This window comes from Chiloscyllium plagiosum, unplaced genomic scaffold (assembly GCF_037043375.1).
Source record: "Chiloscyllium plagiosum isolate Xiang-an unplaced genomic scaffold, Cpla_swu_hap1 HiC_scaffold_5, whole genome shotgun sequence".
Taxonomy (NCBI): domain Eukaryota; kingdom Metazoa; phylum Chordata; class Chondrichthyes; order Orectolobiformes; family Hemiscylliidae; genus Chiloscyllium; species Chiloscyllium plagiosum.
The window spans coordinates 127,778,049-127,798,089 of NW_028270143.1; the positions used below are offsets into that span (position 1 = coordinate 127,778,049).

The following is a 20,041-nucleotide window of genomic DNA, read 5'->3' on the forward strand; positions in this document are numbered from 1 at the left end:
GTTGGAGATCCATCAAATCTAAACTGACAAAAGTATGCTAAATTTACAGTAGTTCCATTTTGCAGCACTAGAACCATAGCTTTGAACATTGTGACATTTCAAGGAATCATCCAAGGGCTCAGTGCATTCTCAACTCGTTTTGAACAGAAAGTCAATGAAGTGATGTCACCTGCCCCAACAGCCACGGCTGCAACAGTACCCACTGTTACGGCCACAGATGTCAGAATGGACTTCTTGAGGGAGAACCCACAGAAAGTGACTGACCCGATGGAGAACCCGATCATGCACTCAGATCTTGTGCAGATCAGCTGGCGGGTGTATTTGCAGACATCTTTAACCCTCTCCTTACTGTGATGTGAGGTTCCCACCTTTTCCAAAATGACAACTGTTATCCTGCTGCCAAAATACAATCAGGCAACATGCCTTAATGACTACCACCTGGTGGCTCTGACATAAGACCATAAGACTGTAAGACATAGGAGTGGAAGTAAGGCCATTCGGCCCATCGAATCCACTCTGCCATTCAATCATGGCTGATGGGCATTTCAACTCCACTTCCCCGCATTCTCCCTGTAGCCCTTAATTCCTTGTGACATCAAGAATTTATCAATCTCTGCCTTGAAGACATTTAGCGTCCCGGCCTCCACTGCACTCTGCGGCAATGAATTCCACAGGCCCACCACTCTCTGGTGTCTCCGCATTTCTGTTCTGAATATAACCCCTCTAATTCTAAGGCTGTGTCCACGGGTCCTAGTCTCCTCGCCTAACGGAAACAATTTCCTAGCATCCACCCTTTCCAAGCCATGTATTATCTTGTAAGTTTCTATTAGATCTCCCCTTAATCTTCTAAACTCCAATGAATACAATCCCAGGATCCTCAGCTGTTCCTCATATGTTAGACCTAGTGCTTTAAGAGATTAGTAATGGCACATATGAACTCCAGCCTCCCAGATTGCCTTCATCTGCTACAATTTACCTACTGTCACAATAGCTGGATGGCAGACACCATCTCCCTGGCTCTACACTCAACCTTAGAACATCTGGATAACAAGACAACTACTTCGGGTTCCTATATATTGATTTTAGCTACGCCTTCAACACCATAATTCCAATCACACATCTCTAAACTCTGAGACCTGGGATTCAGCTTCCCTCTCTGCAACTAGATCCTGACCTGCAGACCGCAGTCAGTAAGTATAGATGACAACTCCTCCTCCACAATAATCCTTAACACAAAGGGCCCACGAGTGTGTGTACTTAGCCCCTTACTATAATCGTTATATACTCACAACTGTGTGATGAAATTCAGCTCTAACTCCATTTACAAGTTTGCTGATGACACCATTGTAGTAGATTGGATCTCCAACAACGAAGAGACAGACTACAGAAGTGAGGTAGAGAGCTTAGTGGCATGGTATAAAGTCAACAATCTCTCCCTCAATGTCAACAATTCAATGAAGTTGGTCATCAACTTCAAGTAGCAGAATGGAAGACTCACCCCTGTCTGTATCATTGGTGTTGAGATAGAAGTGGTCAAGACCTTCATGTTCCTTGGAGCAAATTATTATGAATGATGTATTCTGGTCCATCCACATCAACCGTACAGCCAAGAAAGTACACCAACACCTCTAATTCCTTAGAAATCTAAGTAAATTTGGCATGTCCACAATGACTCTTACCAATTTTTATAGATGCACCATAAAAGCATCCTGTCTGGATGCATCACAGCTTGACATGGCAACTGCTTTGCCCAAGACCACAAGAGACTGCATAGAGTTGAGAACACAGTCCAGTCCATCTTGAAAACCAGCCTTTCTTCCATTGACTCTGTCCACACATTCCACTGCCTCAGGAAAGCCGCTAACATAATTAAAGACCCTCCCACCCTGGTTATACTTTCTTCTACCCTCCACCATTGGCACAAGTTTGAAAATGCATACCAACAGATTTAAGAACAGCTTCTTCCCCACTGTTATCAGACTTATGAACAGATCTGTCATATATTAGAGTTGATCGTTCACCTTCTCAGTTGCTATAACACTATTTTCTGCATTCTGTCCTGTTTCCCTGATGTACTTATATGAGGTTTGATTTGAATGGATAGCAAAAACAATACTTTTCACTGTATCTCAGCACATTTGACAATAAAATAATCAAATCAAAGTACTTTCTAAGGGTTATGAGGTTACTTGCCTCAACTTGTGCATTCCAGATCCGTATCACCCTCTGGGTGGAAAAAGATTTTTCATATCCTCTATTCCTCCTGCCTTCTACTTTCAAATTATGGCCCCTTGTTACTTAAGAGAAAGTGAGGACTGCAGATGCCAGAGATCAGAGTCAAGAATGTCGTGCTGGTAAAGCACAGTAGGTCAGGCAGCATCCGAGAAGCAGGAGAATCGACATTTTGGTGATAAGCCCTTCACCAGGAAGCTTGTTAGTTAGGCAAAAGCTAAAGGAAACAACTGCTTTCTATAGACTCTGTCCATGCTACTCATAATATTAGACCCTCTATCAGGTTTCCCCTTCAAACTTCTTTACTCCAAAGAAAACAAATTGATCTTATCCAGTCTTCCTTCAGAGCTAATGCACTCCATTTTCGGCAACATTCTGGTGAATCTGCTCCAGTGCAATCTCATCCTTCCTTTCATGTTAGATTAGATTACTTACAGTGTGGAAACAGGCTCTTCGGCCCAACAAGTCCACACTAACCCTCCCAAAAGCAGCCCACCCAGACCCATTCCCCTGCATTTACCCCTTCACCTAACACTATGGGCAATTTAGCATGGCCAATTCACCTAACCCGCACATTTTTGGGCTGTGGGAGGAAACCGGAGTACCCACGCAGACACGGGGAGAATGTGCAAACTCCACACAAACAGTTGCCTGAGGCGGGAATTAAGACATAAGACATAGGCCATAAGACATAGGAGCGGAAGTAAGGCCATTCAGCCCATCGGGTCCACACCGCTCAGGTCTCTGGCGCTGTGAGGCAGCAGTGCTAACCACTGTGCCACCGTGCCGCCCAGAACTGCACACTGCACTCCGGTTGTGGCCTAACCCAAGTTCTGTACCACTGCTCGTATGAAACTTTCCTGCTCTTATAATCCATGCTTAGACTTGTAAAGACAAGAGTCCCATATGTCATTGAGTCATAAAGTTGTACATCATGTTAACAGACTCTTGATCCCACTTGTTCATGCCAACCAGATAGTCTAAATTAGTCTAGTCCCATTTTCCAGAATTTGGTCCATATTCCTGTAAACAATTCCAATTCATGTACCCATTCAGATGCTTTTTATATGTTGTAATTGCACCAGCCTCCACTACTTCCTCTGACAACTCATCCATACCATGCACCACCCTCTGTGTGAAAAGGTTTACCTTTAGGTCCCTCTTAAATCTTTCTCCTCTCACCTTATACCTATGCTCTCTGTTTGTGGACTCCCCTACCCTTGTCTGTTCACTCTATCCATACCCCTCATGATTTTATAAACTTCTATACGGTCATCCCTCTGACACTTCAGGAAAATAGCCCCAGCCTATTCAGCCTCTTCCTATAGCTCAAATCCTCCAACACCGGCAACATCCCTGCAAATCCTTTCTGAACCATTTCAAGTTTAACAACATCTTTCCTGTAGCAGGGAGACCAGAATTGAATGCAGTATTCTAGAAATGGCTGAACCAGTGTCCCATTCAGCCGCAATATGACTTCTCATCTCCTATACTCAATGTACTGACCAATAAAAGCAAACATACCAAACACTTTCTTCACTACCCTCTCTACCTGTGACTCCATTTTCAAGGAACTATGAACCTGTACCCTAAAGTCTCTATGGCAACACTGCAAGACCTTACCATGAAGTGTTTTCTCTGATTTGCAACACCTCACATTTATCTAAACTAAACTCAATCTGCCATTCCTTGGCCTATCTGATCAAGGTCCCATTGTACTCTGAGCTAACTCTTCACCTTGCACTACACCATCAATTTTGATGTCATCTGCAAACTTACTAACAATACTTCCTTTATTCGCATCTGCATCATTTATGCCAATGACAAAAAACAGTGGACCCAGCACTGTTCCTTGTGGCACACTGGTTGTCATGGCCTCCAGCCTGAAAAGTGACTTACATCACCAACATCTGTCTCCTACTTTCAAGCCAATTTTGTATCCAAATGGCTAGCTCTCCCTGGATTACATATGATCTCACCATGCTAACCAGGCTAACATGGAGAACATTGTTGAACGGCTTGCTGAAGCTGATGTAGACTAAGCTCACCAATTTGTCTTCATCAGTCTTCTTTGCCACTGCTTCAAAAAACTCAATCAAATGTTCCAGGATATTTGGCAAATAAATGTTCCAGGATATAGACGGTTCAGATGGGACAGGGAGGGAAGTAAAAGGGCAGGGATGGAGTTGCACTGCTGGTCAGGGATGATATCACGGCTGTGCTAAAGGAGGACACTATGGAGGGTTTGAGTAGTGAGGCATTATGGGTGGAACTAAGAAATAAGAAGGGTGCAGCTACATTGTTGGGGCTGTATTACAGGCTTCCCAACAGTGAGCGTGAGGTAGAAGAACAAATAGGTAAACACACTATGGAATGATGTAGAGGCAATAGGGTGGTGGTGATGGGAGATTTTAATTTTCCCAACACTGTCTGGGATACACGTAACGTCAGAGGTCTGGATTGGGTAGCACTTGTAAGACGCGTCCAGAAGAGTCTTCTAGAGCAGTATGTCAATAGTCTGATGAGGGAAGGGGCCACATTGGACCTGGTACTGTGGAATGAGCCAGGCCAGGTGGTAGAAGTTGCGGTGGGGGATTTCTTTGGGAACAGTGACCATAATTCTGTAAGTTTTAGAATACTCATAAACAAAGATGAGAGTGGTCCTAAGGGAAGAGTACTAAACTGGGCCAAGGCCAATTATATCAAAATTAGGCGGGAGCTGGGAAATGTGGATTGGACACAGCTATTTGAAGGGGAGGTCCACATTTGAGATGTGGGAGGCTTTCGAAGATAGGTTAAACATAGTGCAGAATAGGCATGTCCCGTTGAAGGCAAAATATAGGAAAGGCAAGAGTCGTGCATCGTGGATGATGAAAGGAGAAATTGTACGACTAGCCAAGAGGAAAAGGGAAGTGTACATAAGGTCAAGGCAGATAAGAACAGAATGGGCCTTGGAGGAATATCGGAAGAGTAGGACCAGTCTTAAATGAGGAATCAAGCGGGCAGAAGGGGTCATGAAATAGCTTTAGCAATCAGAATTACGGAGAATCCCAAAGCATTTTATTCTTATGTAAGAAACAAGTGGGTAACTAGAGAAAGGATTGGTCCACAAAAGAATAATGAAGGAAAGCTGTGTGTCAAACCTGGGAGGGTGAGATTCTGAATCATTACTTTGCATCGGTGTTCACTGAGGAGAGGAACATGCTGAATGTTGAGATTAGAGATTGAAGTTTCATTATTCTGGATCACGTTGACATAAGGAGAGGAGATGTGTTGGGTAGGCTAGAGGTTATTAAGGTGGATAAATCTCCAGGACCGGATGGGATCTATCCCAGGTTGCTGAGGGAGGTGAGAGAGGAAATAGCTGGGGCCTTGACAGATATTTTTGTGGCATCCTTAAACACAGATGAGGTGTCGGAGGACTGGAGGGTTGCTCATGTTGTCCCCCTGTACAAGAAGGGTAGTAAGGATATTCTCGGTAAAAGTGAGGATTATAGAGGCTCCCTGCCTCATTCCTGATGAAGGGCTGTTGCCTGAAACGTTGATTTTCCTGCTCCTCGGATGCTGCCTGACCTGTGCTTTTCCAGCACCACACTAATCTAGATTCTATATTCTGGGTAACTACAGACCAGTGAGCCTGACATCAGTGGTGGGAAAGTTGCTGGAGAAGGTACTGAGAGATAGGATATTTTTATATTTAGAAAAGAATGGGCTTATCAGTGATAGGCAACATGATTTAGTGCGGGGGAGATCGTGCCTTAACAACTTAATAGAGTTCTTTGAGGAACTGACCAAGTTGATAGATGAAGGAAAGTCTGTTGATGTCATATACATGGACTTTAGTTAGGTTCCCCATGGTAGACTAATGGAGAAAGTGAAATTACATGGTGTGCAGGGTGCTTCAGCTATGTGGATAAAGAACTGGTTGAGAAACAGGAGACAGAGAATAGTAGTTGAAGAGAGTTTCTCAAAATGGAGAAAGGTGACCAGTGGTGTTCCACAGGGATCAGTGCTGGGGACACTGTTGTTTGTGATGTACATAAATGATCTGGAAGAGGGCACTGTTGGTATGATCAGCAAGTTCAGATGACACAAAGGTTGGTGGAGTAGCAGAAAGCATAGGGGACTGTCAAAGAATACAGGAGAATATAGATGGACTGGAAAGTTGGGTAGAGAAGTGGCAGATGGCGTTCAATCCAGGCAAATGTGAGGTGATGCACTTAGGCAAGTCTAATTCTAGAGCGAATTATATAGTGAATGGAAGAGCTTTGGGAAAAGTTGATGAGCAGAGAGATCTAGGAGTGCAGGTCCATTGTACCCTGAAGATTGCTGCACAGGTGGATAGAGTGGTCAAGAAGGCATATGGTATGCTTGCCTTCATTGGATGGGGTATTGAGTATAAGAGCTGGCAGGTCATGTTAAAATTGTACATGACGTTGGTTTGGCTGCATTTAGAATACTGTGTACAGTTCTGGTTGCCACATTACCAAAAGGATGTGGATGCTTTGGAGAGGGTGCAGAGAAGGGTTACGAGGATGTTGCCTGATATGGAAGGTGCTAGCTATGAAGAGAGGTTGACTAGGTTAGGTTTGTTTTCATTAGAAAAAAGGAGATTGAGGGGAGACCTGATTGAGGTTTACAAAATCATGAAGGGTATAGACAAGGTAGATAGAGATATGCTTTTTCCCAGGGTGAAGGATTCAATAATGAGAGGTTACGCTTTCAAGGTGAGAGGTGAAAAGTTTAAGGGGGAAATACGCGGCAAGTACTTTACACAAAGGGTGGCGTGTGCCTGGAGCGCATTGCCAGCAGAGGTGGTAGAGGCAAGCACGGTAGATTCATTTAAGATGTGTCTGGACAGATGCATGAGTAGGTGGGGAGCAGAGGGATACAGATGCTTAAGAATTGGGTGACAGGTTTAGACAGTAGATTTGGATCGGCTCAGGCTTGGAGGGCCGTAGGGCCTGTTCCTGGGCTGTAAATTTTCTTTGTTCTTTGTTCAAATCAGTGAAACATGATCTCCCATGCACAAAGCCTAATCATTCCTTGCTATCTAAGTACATTGTTAATCCTGTTCCTCAGAGTTCTGTCCAAAAACATATCCACCACTGATCTCACGCTCACTGGTCTATAGTTCCCTGGCATTTCCTTACCTCCTTTCTTAAATAATGATACCACATTAGCCACCTTCCAGTCTTCTGGCACCTCACCCATGGCTATCGATGATACAATTATCTCAGCAGGGGGCCTAGCAATCACTTCTTTAGCTTCCCACAAAATTCTAGAATACACCTAAGTACAAACAGAGAAGAACTGCGGGCCCTGTAAATCAAAGACAAAAGTAGAAAATTCTGGAAAAACTCATTGGATCTGGCAACATCTGTGGAGAGAAATCAGAGTTAACGTTTTGGGTTAAGTGACCCTTCCTCAGAACTCAGTTCTCTTTTTTTTCTCTAGGATACACCTGTTCAGATCCTGAAGATTTATTCACCTTTTTGCATTTTAAAGGCGAACACCACCTCCTCTGATATAGACACTTTTCAAAATATCACTATTTATTTCTCCAAGTTCTCTAGCTTCCACAACCTTTTTCATAGTAAATACTGAAGCAAAATACTTGTTTAATGTCTCACCCATTTCCTGCAGTTCCACACACAGGCGCCCTTATTGATCTTTCAGGAGCCCTGTTCTCTCCCTAATTACTCTTTCGTCTTTAACGTATTTTTAGAATCTCTTTGGACTCTTTTGAACTCTATTTGCCTAAGCTATCTAATATCACCTGTTTGCCCTCCTCATTTCCTTGTTGAGTATACTCCTACTATCTTTATATTCCTGTCGGTTTCAGTCAAACCCAGCTGTTAGTACCTCCATATACCTTTTTTTGACTGGAGACTCAATTTCTCTAGTCATCCAGCATTCCCTACACCTTCCAGCTTTGCCTTTCATACTTACAGGAACATGCTGTGTCTGGACTCTCATCTCATTTTTCAAGGCCTCCCACTTTCCACCACCTCTTTTCCTGTGAATAGCCTCTCCTAAACAACTTTTGTGTTCTTAGTTATCTTAGTAAATTGCCTTGCAACGATCAGAGGTTTCTGGATTAGCACCCAAAGTTCCCATTGTACCCCCAAGCTTCTGAGTATTTGCAATTAATTGAATACACCTTATCTTGTTACTTCTTCCAAAGTGCATCATCTCACACTTATTCGAGTTAAGTTCCAACTGCCATTGACCAGCTTTACCTGATCAATCTGTTTGTATCTTTCTGTAACTTAAGATCTATTTCCTCACAGTGAACCATCTGGCCAATCTTTATGTCATCCATAAGCTTATCACCCCCTTCCCCTCCCCCCCCCCCCCCGCATTATTATCTATGTATTTCATGAATATTATGAACAATGAGGGACCCACACACTGATGTCTGTGGACCACCAAGGGACACCAGCCTCTAGTTACAGAAACAGCTTTCTGCAACCACTCTTTGTCTCCTGCCACTTAATTAATTTTGGATCCATCTTTTCAGGTTACCCTGAATCTCATATACTTTTACCTTCTTTATCAGTCTCCCTTGTGGCTGAATTGTTGAAATCCACATAAACTGCATCAACAGCAGTAACCCAACCTATGCACATGGTCACCTTGTTGAGAATTTCCATGAGATTTGTTACACATGATTTCCACTGAAAAAGCCATGCTGATTGTTTCTGACCAAACCTTCCCTCTCTCAATGGAGGTAAATTCTCTCCTTCAAAATTTTCTCCAATACTTTTTCAACCACTGATGTCTGTAATTTTCTGGTTTATCTCCATCACCCTTCTCAAAAAGTGGAATAGCATTAGCTGTCCTCCAGTTCTCCAGAATCTCTCCTGTGTCCACATAAAAAAATAAAAAATTGGGTCTTGGCCTGTTGATTACCTCCCTTGTCTCCCACTGCAGCTTGGGATACAACTCATCCAGACTTGCGGATTTGTCCACATTCAAACCTGTCATAACCAATATCTCCTCGCTTCCAAAATCAACCTGCTTAATAATCTCAGTCCATCTTCTCAATTTTATACTTACATCTTGTCCCGAATGAAGACATGTGAAGTACTTGTTTACCAATGCTGTCTGGCTCCAAACGCAGAGTTCCCCCCCCCCCCCCCCCCCACCCAGTCCATATTTTTCTGGGTGTTCTGGTTTCCTCCCACAGTCCAAAGATTTGCAGGTTAGGTGGATTGGTCAAAGTGTCCAGCCATTTGCAGGCTATGGAGGCTAGCCATGGGAAATGCAAGGTTACAGGAGTAGTGAGTGAGTCTGGTTGGGATGATATTCAGAGAGTCAGTGTGGATGAATGACCTGCTTCCACATTGCAGGGATTCTATGATTCTATGAATCCATCCAGCCCTGGCAAAATATACACTTGCAAGAATTCCAATTCCTTTAACACTTTCTTTCTTTCATTATGATTATTTTGTCCAATATTTCACACTTCTCCTCTTAGATTGCGTTATCAAAATCATCTCTTCCCTTTATGAATTTGGAGGCAAAATATTCATTTAAAATTCTTCCCGTATCCTCTGCATCTTTGCACAAGTTCCCTCCTTCATCTCTGATAGTCCCACATTTTCCACTTACTCTTTATATGCTGGTTTTCCTTCATCCTGCTTGCTAATATTTTTTATGCCCTCTCATTTCTTATTTCTGTTTTTACTTGATTTCTATTCTTTGCGAACGTTGACTTTTTGTGATCATCATAAGCTTTCTTTTTCTGTTGGATCTTCCCTTGTATTTTTCTAGACAACCATGGGACTGTAGATTTGGCAGTACCATTCTTATTTTTAGACAGGACTTGTCTGCTTTGTGCCCTAAGGATCTCACTTTTTACTGCCACCCACCGATTTATTCTTTAGCAGCCCTGTCCAGACCAAACTCAGCCAAAGCACTTCTCAGTTTTATAAATTTTTTTTCACCTAATTTAAAATGTTTATTCCTGATTTAGCTCTGTCCTTTTCCATGATAATGCTCAATCTAACCACATTGTGGTAACTATCCTTCATATGGTCGCCCACTGTCACTTTACCCAGTTGCCCATCTTCATTTCCTAAAACTAAATTCAGAATTGTGTCTCCTCTCATTGGGCTTCACATGTATTGTTTGAAAGAAAATTCCTGGAAATAGTACATGAATTTTTTTTACCCTCAATGTCCCTTATATTGTTTGAAACCCAGTTGATCTTTGGACAATTAAAGTCTCCTACTATTATTGCCCTCTTATTCCCACAGGCCCAACTTCCCAATCTTTGGAGGCTGTACTTAGTTTACATATATGTTCTATCTCCTTCCCAGTATACTGCTAGTTGTTTGACTGCCCCTTTTTTATTGCTAAGCTCAACTCCTAAAGTCTCATTGTTAACCCATTTTGTATATGATCCCTTCTTGCAATGGTAATTGATTCTTCACCAATACTACTAGCCTTCCTCCTTTTCTGTCATCTACTCTCTCCTGCCTGAAAATTCTACAGGGATATTGAGCTGCCAGTTCTGTCCCTCCTTTAGCCAAGTTTCCATTGTAGCAATAACATCATGCTGCCATTTGTCTATCTATGCCCTTAATTCATCTTCCTTATTTGTAATACTCTTTTTTTAAAATTCATTCATGGCCAGGCCAGCACTTATTGCCCATCTCTAATCGTTAAGAGTCAACCACATTACTGTGGGTCTGGAGTCACATGCGGGGCAGACCAGATAAGGATGGCAGTTTCTTTCCCCGAAGGAAACTGAACCAGATGGGTTTTTCCTGACAAATTATTGCATTGAAGTATACACAGCTCGACCCTGTCAATGTACTTTGCTGGACCCTTTTTAATCCTCATTTTCTTTTTGTATTTCTGAGTTGTTGACTGCATCACTACCTTAATGTTCTTCCTCTTGTTTCCAATTTGAATCTGACCCATCTAAGACAATACTTTGGGTCCTATTCCCTTGCTATACTAGTTTAAAACCTTGTAGGTTTTTTAAAAGAATGTGTGTGATACCATTTAACTCTAGGAGAAAATTGCCTAGTGAAATGAATGACCACAACATGGAATTCAGATCAGTCATAATTTTATTAGTGGTGAATCAGACTTAATCAGGCTAAATGGCTTACTTCTGTTCCTAATTTGTGTGTTCGTTGATACAGTTTAATGCTGACTATGAAGCAATGTGAAGTTTGGGAGAAACAGCATGGAGAGGCTATTGTACTTTGAAGACTTGTGTGAGAAGCACCTAGAACTTGCAAATTCACAAAGTGTTAAATCAATAAAGAAAATATTTTGAAGGCTTCATAGGAGCATTGTGCACTGAAACTTGATGAATAGTTGGTTAGACATCCTGGAATATTGTGTATTATTCTGGGAAACCCATTTTAGGAATTATATCAAAACTTTGAGAGGGTATAGAGAACGATTAATAGAATAATACTGTTATAGCGCACAGAATTGTTATAGTGCAATAGGAGACTGACCCATCATGCCTGCACTGACTCTCTGAATGAGCATTATGACTGTGCCATTCTGCTAACTTTTCCTCATAACACTGACTTTTTAAAAATTTAAATAATCAGCTAATGCCCTCCTGAATGCTTCAATTGAACCTACCTACTCCAATGTATCCCACTCAATCAAGATGTGAACAAGTTTTGTCACATTTCACATTTGCTTGTTTTACAAATTAACTTATATTTGTGCCATTTCATTCAATTATTTCCTGAGTGGGAACAGTTTCTCCTATCTATTTTTTCCAGCTCTTTCATGTATCTTTTATTTTTAATTTTCTTTTTGGTAACAATCTGCTTTGCCAGGAGAAACAATTTATCTCTACTAACTTGACCGAATTTCTGGAATTCCCTAGCTAAACTCTGTGCCCCTGTCTCTCCTCCTTTAAGGCATTCCTTAAAACCTATCTTTTAATAAAATGTTTGGTCAATTTTCTAATATTTCCTTTCATGATGTAGCATCAAATTACATTTGACAAAGCTTCTGTGAAGCAGCTAGGATGTTCTTTTACATTAAAGATGCTCTAAAAATATAACTTGTTTTCATTAAATGCGAATAAAGATTTTGGATAAGCTAGGCTGAAGGAAAAGAATGTGCCAGAAGGCTTGCTACCGCAGTATATCTTGTAGATTAATACAGCTGCAACTGTGCATTGGTGGTGAAGGAAGTGTCAATCAAACAGACTGTCTTCTCCTGAATGGTGTCAAGGTACTTGAATGTAGTGTTGCTGAACCCATCCAGACAGGTGGGGAATATTCCATTAAACTTCAGACTTGTGCCTTGTAGAATAAGGAAAGACTTTCTGGAGTCAAGAGGTGAATTATTGCTGTAAAATCCCTAACCTGCTCTTGTATAAACATTATTTATAAGGTTGATCCAGTTAAGTTTCTCATCAATAATGGCCGAAAGATGTTGATAATGGGGGATTCAGTGATGGTAATGACCTTGACAGTCAAGAGGAGATGGTTAGATTTTTCTCTTGTTGGAGATGGTCATCGATTAGATCTTACATATCTTGTTATTTATCATTTATCAGCCAAAGATGTTGTAAGTGTCTTGCTTTGGTATCTGCAAAGTTGTGAATGGTAATAAAGAGTCCTACAGGATAGAAATAGGCACTTTTGGGCAACAGCATGGTGATTCAATAGTCATCACTGAACACCCAGAATTCTAATCTTATGTTGTTGAGAAAATCATTGATGAAATAGATGAAGATGGTTGGACATAGTATACTGCCCTGAGAAAATTCTGTAACAATGACCTATGGTGGTGTTGATTGTTCTCCAACAGCCACAATAACAGTTGAGTATGACTCCAACCAGTGTAAAGTCTTCACTCTGCTTCCCAATGATGCTTTTTTTGATTCCTTGCTGCCACACATAGTTTAAAGTTGCCTTCATGTCACAGGCAATCAATGTCATTTCTCTTCCTGAGGTCAACTTTTGTCCATGTTTGGACTGAAGTTGTAATGAGGTTTGGAAATGAGTGGACCTCGCAGAACCTAAACTGAGAATTATTAAGTGATGCTTGACAGTGCTGTCCATCCATTACTTTGAATGCCTTCTATCACTTTGCTGACCATTGGTAGTAGGCTGCTGGAAGATGATTTTGCTTGTTTTTTCTTGTGGAAAGAAAGCCTGGGCAATTTGATAGTGTGAAAAAACAGTGTTCCTGACTATTATTTAAAATAGGTAAAAACAATGACTGCAGATGCTGGAAACCAGATTTTGGATTAGTGGTGCTGGAAGAGCACAGCAGTTCAGGCAGCACCAAACATGTATACCATTACGCTACCAATAACTTTAAAAATTGCTTTTAAAATGGAATTATACATAGAATGTGAAAAACTTATTTTTGTGCACGAGCTTGCGTTTTTCATGTAATTCTCAAATTACCTGTAGCTATTGAAGATATTGATTCCACGCTGCAAGTCTGACTAAATCTTCCCCATCTCAGATCTCTGTCGCTGCTGTAGTTAATTACGTCTGGATCTGTTTCCCAGTCTTCTTCTGTATTTGCATCTGCCCATTTGTGCTGAACATTGATTCGATAACCGGAAGGAATGGAAGACCAGTCTTCCCTTCTTTGGGACATCCGAGTTTTTAATCGTGGTTACTTTTCTTTCCTCGTTAACATTTTAGACATTCTTTTTAAGAATCTGCGCAATGTTAACGCATGAGAGAATGGAAATAAGAAAGCTGACATCAGTGCCCATTGTGACAATTCTAACATGGTAAAAAGGTCCAGATTCCTTCAAAACATCTTGCATTTGCAATTCCAATTTGCTTAAATTATCATGTGACTAATAATAGATGTAACGGTGTTATGAAGTTATCGGAATTTATTAATCTTATTTCTTACGATCTCCTATAATTGGTATATTTACTCCAATTCCCTACATAAACTTTGTTGTTTCAAATGTCGTCATTCTGGTATTGATGAAAATGCTTCTGATTATGTTTTCTGATAGCATCACAGTGAGCGTCATAAAGCTATACCCATTACCACCCACGGGGAGGGTTGTGCAGCCTGGCTGAAGGCGACAGCTCAGCCAACGGTGGTCCGGGAGAAGGAGTAAAATATGGATCCCGAAGACCAAATAAGGAGGGATTTTGACGACCTAGTGAGCCGGGGAAGAAACAGAACCTGTAAGAGACGTCGGGATCAACAAAATGACCCATATTTCGTTGACATAGATTTTGTGGAAGATGGGACTGGTGGCGGGGGCGCTGCAGCGGCACCAATACCTCAGGATGAAGGTGAGCAACGCAATTAAGAGCAAAGTATCTCTCGCTATTTAGATGAAAGGCTTTTAGCCCACTTGTTCACCCATCGCGGTGGCTTACCAAATTCCCATAGCTTGGAAGACCTAACTTTATCTGCAAGAGTAAATGAATAGCTAATATCGGAGGGTATTTGGTTCTGTTTGAGCCGTTTCTTTGTCATCATAGAGTCATAGAGAATGTGCAGCACTTAAACGGACCCTTCGGTCCAGCTCCTCCATGCCGACCAGTAATCCTAACCTGTTGCAGTCCCATTTCCCAGCACTTGGCCCATATCCCTCTAAATCCTTCCTATTCATGTAACCATCTCACTATCTTTGAAATGTTGTAATTGTACCAGCCTCCATCACTTCCTTTGGCAGCTCATTTCATATGCGCACCACCCTTTGGGTGGAAAAGTTGCCTCTTTTAAATCTTTCCCCTCTCACTCTAAACTTATGTCCTCTCTAGTTGTGGACTCTCCCAACCCAGACCTTATCTATTTACTCTATCCATGCCCCTCATGATTTTATAAACTTCTATGTCACTTCTTGACCTCTGATTAGATTAGATTGCCCGCAGTAGGCAAACAGGCCCTTCAGCCCAACAAGTCCACACTGACCCTTCAAAGAGTAACCCACACCCCATCTTATATTTACCCCTGACTAATGTACCTAACACTATGGGCAATTTAGCATGGCCAATTCAACTGACCCGCACATCTTTGGATTGTGGGAGGAAACCGGAGCACCCGGAGAAAACGTGCAAACTTCACACAGACAGTCACCCGAGGCAGGAATCGAACCCGGGTCGCCCCTGTATGCTGCAGACATGAGATTAGATTAGATTAGATTACTTACAGTGTGGAAACAGGCCCTTCGGCCCAACAAGTCCACACCGACCCGCAGAAGCGCACCCACCCAGACCCATTCCCTTACATTTACCCCTGCACCTAATGCTACGGGCAATTTAGCATGGCCAATTCACCTGACCTGCACGTTTTTGGTCTGTGGGAGAAACCGGAGCACCCGGAGGAAACCCACGCGGACACAGGGAGACCGTGCAAACTCCACAAACTTCACCGTGAGGCAGCAGTGCTAACCACTGTGCCACCGTGCCGCTCAAATTCATATTCAGCCTCTCCCTATAGCTCAAACCTTCCAATCTTAGCAACACCCTTGTAAATCTTTCCTGAACCCTTTCAATTTTCACAACATCAATTTTGGTATTTGCAGATTGGTGAATGATAATTGAAAATTTTCTATTGGCATACCTTATTCACGTTGGGCAGTGTCTGAGTCAATCACTTATTCTGTGTCTGCAGTCATGTAACTGTTATATACTTAATTTCAATTTCTGCAGTCATTTTCTGCTTCTAGATTTATAATTACAATGACTGTGGCTGATCTTTAAATGTTACTCCAAAGGTGTGTTTCTACTTTGATTAGATTAGATCAGTTTAGAAACAGGCCATTTAGCCCAACAAGTCCATACTTACCCTCTGAAGAGTAACCCACCCATACACCTTTCTTCTGACTAATGCACCTAACACCATGGGCAATTTAGCATGGCCTGATCTGCACATCTTTGTACTGTGGAAGGCAACTGGAGCACCTGAGGAAACCCACACAGGCACAGGGAGGATGTGCAAACTCCACACAGTCACCCAAGATTGGAATCAAACCCGGATCCCTGGCGCTGTGAGGCAGCAGTGCTAACCACTGAGCCACCATGCCACCCAAATTTGATTTCATTTGTTAAACTAGATTACATATACAGATCTTTTGAAGATGCCAACTCTTTTGCTTATTCCTTGCACCTGAAAGCATTCTGCTAAAAGGTTTTAATAGTCATTCCTAAGGCTGTATTCCTGGTGCCAAGAACTGACATAATTCACTGATGACTGCTTGCGAAATTGCTTCTTTAAATGCAACTCTGGGAGATCTTCTGCATGAAATCTATATTGTGTTATGACATGGAGACAGACAGCTGAACTAAATTGGACTTTCTACCTCTGTATTCACAATACAGTGAGATCAAAACTGTTGAAGACCCCTAATAATTACTCCAATGGTTGACAATCAAACTTGTGAATAACCAGTCCCGAACTTTGTGAATAATTAATTCCAGACACTGAATTTGTATCTTAAAGAAAAGACTTAACAATTTATAAAATATGCCATAACTTTAGCAGAGAAAAATTTAAAGCTAATGTCTGAGCTTTAATGGGAAATGAGTTGAAAAATGTGGTGCTGGAAAAACACAGCAGGCCAGGCAGCATCCGAGGAGCGGAAGAATCAACGTTTCAGGCATAAGCTCTTCTTCAGGGTTCAAATCTCACCATGCCAGATTCAGAGTCTAATGATGACCATAAATCCATTATTGATTATTGAGAAATCCCATCTGGTTCATTAATGTTCTTTAGGGAAGGAAATTGCAATACCTACCTCAACTGGCCCACACGGACCCTGAACAATGTAGCTGACTCTTAACTGCCCTTCGGGCAATCAGGGATGGTCACTTAATGGGCTAGTCAGGGATGGGCGAGTCAACGATGCCCTCATCCTGTCAATGAATAAAAAACATCTTGAAACAGTTGATTTCAGACCCCATTCACACAAAAACAGGTAGACAAACAAACAAAAATAAGTTAAGGAATAAATTAGAGAAAATAAAAAAAAAACAGCCAGAATGCTTAAGTGGTTTTCACAATGCCTTGTTTCACAAGTGTAGATATGGACTCCTTGTTCACTCTTTCTGAAATATTTATCAGGATTGCATTTTTAATCCACTCAGGTAAATGTAGTAATACTTCTAAGGAAGCTTTTCATTCTTTCGGCTTATGGAAGCTGGCAAGAACCTTTCAAGTCTCCATACTGTGTCAGCAGCAGCCAAGCTCAGCTTTTAGAAAACACAGTTTAAAAAAGAATTGAACTTTGGTCTTGTCCCTGGGAGTTTGAACATCTTCTCCAAAGGCTTCAGTTACCATTTGGCATTTGCTATCTGATTTAATATAGGGTCTCTTCCAGACTTTCTAGAACCAATTCCCAGATACTCACCTCATCAATAACCAACTTCTGCTATCTTTTTAAATGCAGTGCTCTTCCTGTAGTCACTGTGTCTCTAGGAATGTTTTTACTCAAGAATCAGCCTGCAATTACCATCCAGGCCTAGCCTCCCAAACAAACAAAAGCTTGTTTGGTCCGTTCTTTTTCATACGTTTATAACTTTACAAGATACAGGATCAGAATTAGGCCATTCTGACCACATCGATTCTGCTCCAGCATTCGATCATGGCTGATATGCTCCTCATCCCCATTTTATGCCTTCTCCCCATATCCTTTCAACACATTACCAATTCAAAATTCAGTCTAACTCCTCCTTAAATTTACTCACTGTCCCAGAGTTCACCACACTTTGGGGTAGCGAATTCCACAGATTCAGAACCTTTTGGGAAAAATAGTTTCTCCTCAACTCTGTTTTAAGTTTGCTACTCCTTATCCTAAGACTGATCCCTTACTTAGAATGTCCCACAAAAGGAAGCATCTGCTCCATGTTTATTTCATCCACACCTTTTATCATCCTGAATACCTCAATCTGATCTCCCCTCATTCTTCTAAATTCCAGAGAATATTGGCCTAAATTGTTCAAATTCTGTTCATAGGATAAACCCCTCATCTTTGGGATCAATCTAGTGAACCTCCTCTGAACAGCTCCAATGCCACTACATCTTCCCTCAAATAAGAGGACCAAAACCGTGCACAGTACTCCAGTTGTATAGCTTACAACTAGTTGCAACAATACTTCCTTACTTTTATATTCTATTCTGTTACAACACAGCAGTGAATCCTTGTGCTAATTAAACCAAACACAGAAAAACTCAACTCGTCTCATAATCTGTTAAAGTATGAATGACAGAGAGCTCCAGAAGTTCCACTATTTAAAGTAATAAATCAATTTTATTCTTTAAATCTAAAAGTGAACGTTAAACAACAGCAATTTACAACTCTAAGTCTCCTTTCTCTTAAAGGTCTGTCATCTACCTCCAATTTTATAACACTATACTGATCAAATAAAAATACATCAATTTAATTTTCAAAACCAGACAGCGACTGGCATTATTGACATCTGTCTTCCTCTGGCTGTCGATCTCCATGAATTGTGTTCATCCCTCTGCAGACTCCTTGTGCCATCCTCATTGCTTGCTTTCATGCTTATTTTGATGCAATATGCTCACATGGCGCTAATACATTAAGTTACATTATTCTAGTCATTATTGTTAGTATTTGTGGCCCCAGAATTGACCCCCATCATACTCCACTAGTTACAGGTTGCTATCCTGAAAATATCCTCTTTATTCTCAAATCTGTCTTCTTTTAGCTAGCCAATTCTCTATTAATTCTAATAAACTTTCTCCAACACCATGTCTTAATAAGTGGCCTAATATGTGGTATGTTATCAAATTCCTTTTGACAGTCGAAATGTCTTAAATGTACTAGTTTCTCTTTATCTATTCTGTTTGTAACCTCCTTAAATAATTTGAAACATTTGTCAGGAGTTACAGTTTCATCTTAATGAAGCCAATGATGTCTCTCTTGGATTACATTGTGTTCTACTTGCTAATTTCTAAATGTTCTACTGCTACATCCTCCCAATACTGGATTTCCCAAAGGTTTTAAAAAGGGAAAAGCTTTTGTAGCCTTAACGGATAAATAAACTTGAAGAGAAATGCTATAACCTACTCTGCTATCACCTACTATCAATGCTTCTGGGCATTGTGTAGATACTTGGGAACTCTTGACTGTTGCAAAAGAGCTGGCAGGAAGGAAAGCACCTGTCTCTCTCCACCCCATCCCTGCGGTGTCTCTCTCCCTCTCTCTTTCTCTCACTCTCTCACTCACACCCTCTCAATCAATCAATCGTGATCTCAGTGAGTAAAAGATAATCCTTGATATAAAAAAAAGAAAATTCTCAGTCTACCATTTCCTCTAAATCAAAGGAAGTTCCAGAAATCATCAATTTCCTCATAAACTCCGGGAACTGAAATATCAACTCAGTCCAAAGATCTAAATCTAATTGATCTTCCGTACAATTAGACAGTCTTTTGTCATTCTGCAACTGATAGCAATTTCCTCTCAATGACAGAAAATTGGAGAAACTATGAGAAATCAACTCATTTTATCCCTTTACTTATGTCTCTTTATTCATTAGGTTTTTTTTCTTACTAATAATTCATCTACACAGCTGTATTTTGTCCTGACTGTGTTTGAATATGTATATTAGAATTAGGGGGAGTACATTTTATGTCTCCATTGTGGCTTAGTTAAAACATTACCTATTTGAAGGATACATTTGTTCTTAATAAACAGACAATTTGTGTGTTTGAAAAAATCTGGTGAAAATCTCTTGTGTTTTAATGAACAGAAATAAAAAGAAACAAATTGACCATTTGTGTTAAAATAAAACATTTACTTTTGATACAGTTCTATTGCCATCATAACACGTAACGTATATTTCTTGTTTGAAATTAG

The 20,041-nt window shown here is 41.0% G+C and overlaps 1 protein-coding gene and 1 pseudogene across 1 annotated transcript in view; both read left to right on the top strand.

The window, feature by feature from the left end:
- The window catches only part of LOC148150024 (uncharacterized), a 148,914-nt pseudogene that overhangs the window by 40,745 nt on the left and 88,128 nt on the right, over window positions 1-20,041 (top strand).
- The window catches only part of LOC122550339 (uncharacterized), a 61,550-nt gene continuing 55,838 nt past the window's right edge, over window positions 14,330-20,041 (top strand). Inside the window, exon 1 of the mRNA XM_087986862.1 lies at window positions 14,330-14,507. Coding sequence (XP_087842988.1) covers window positions 14,330-14,507 — 178 coding nt within the window. The remainder of the gene's footprint in view (window positions 14,508-20,041) is intronic.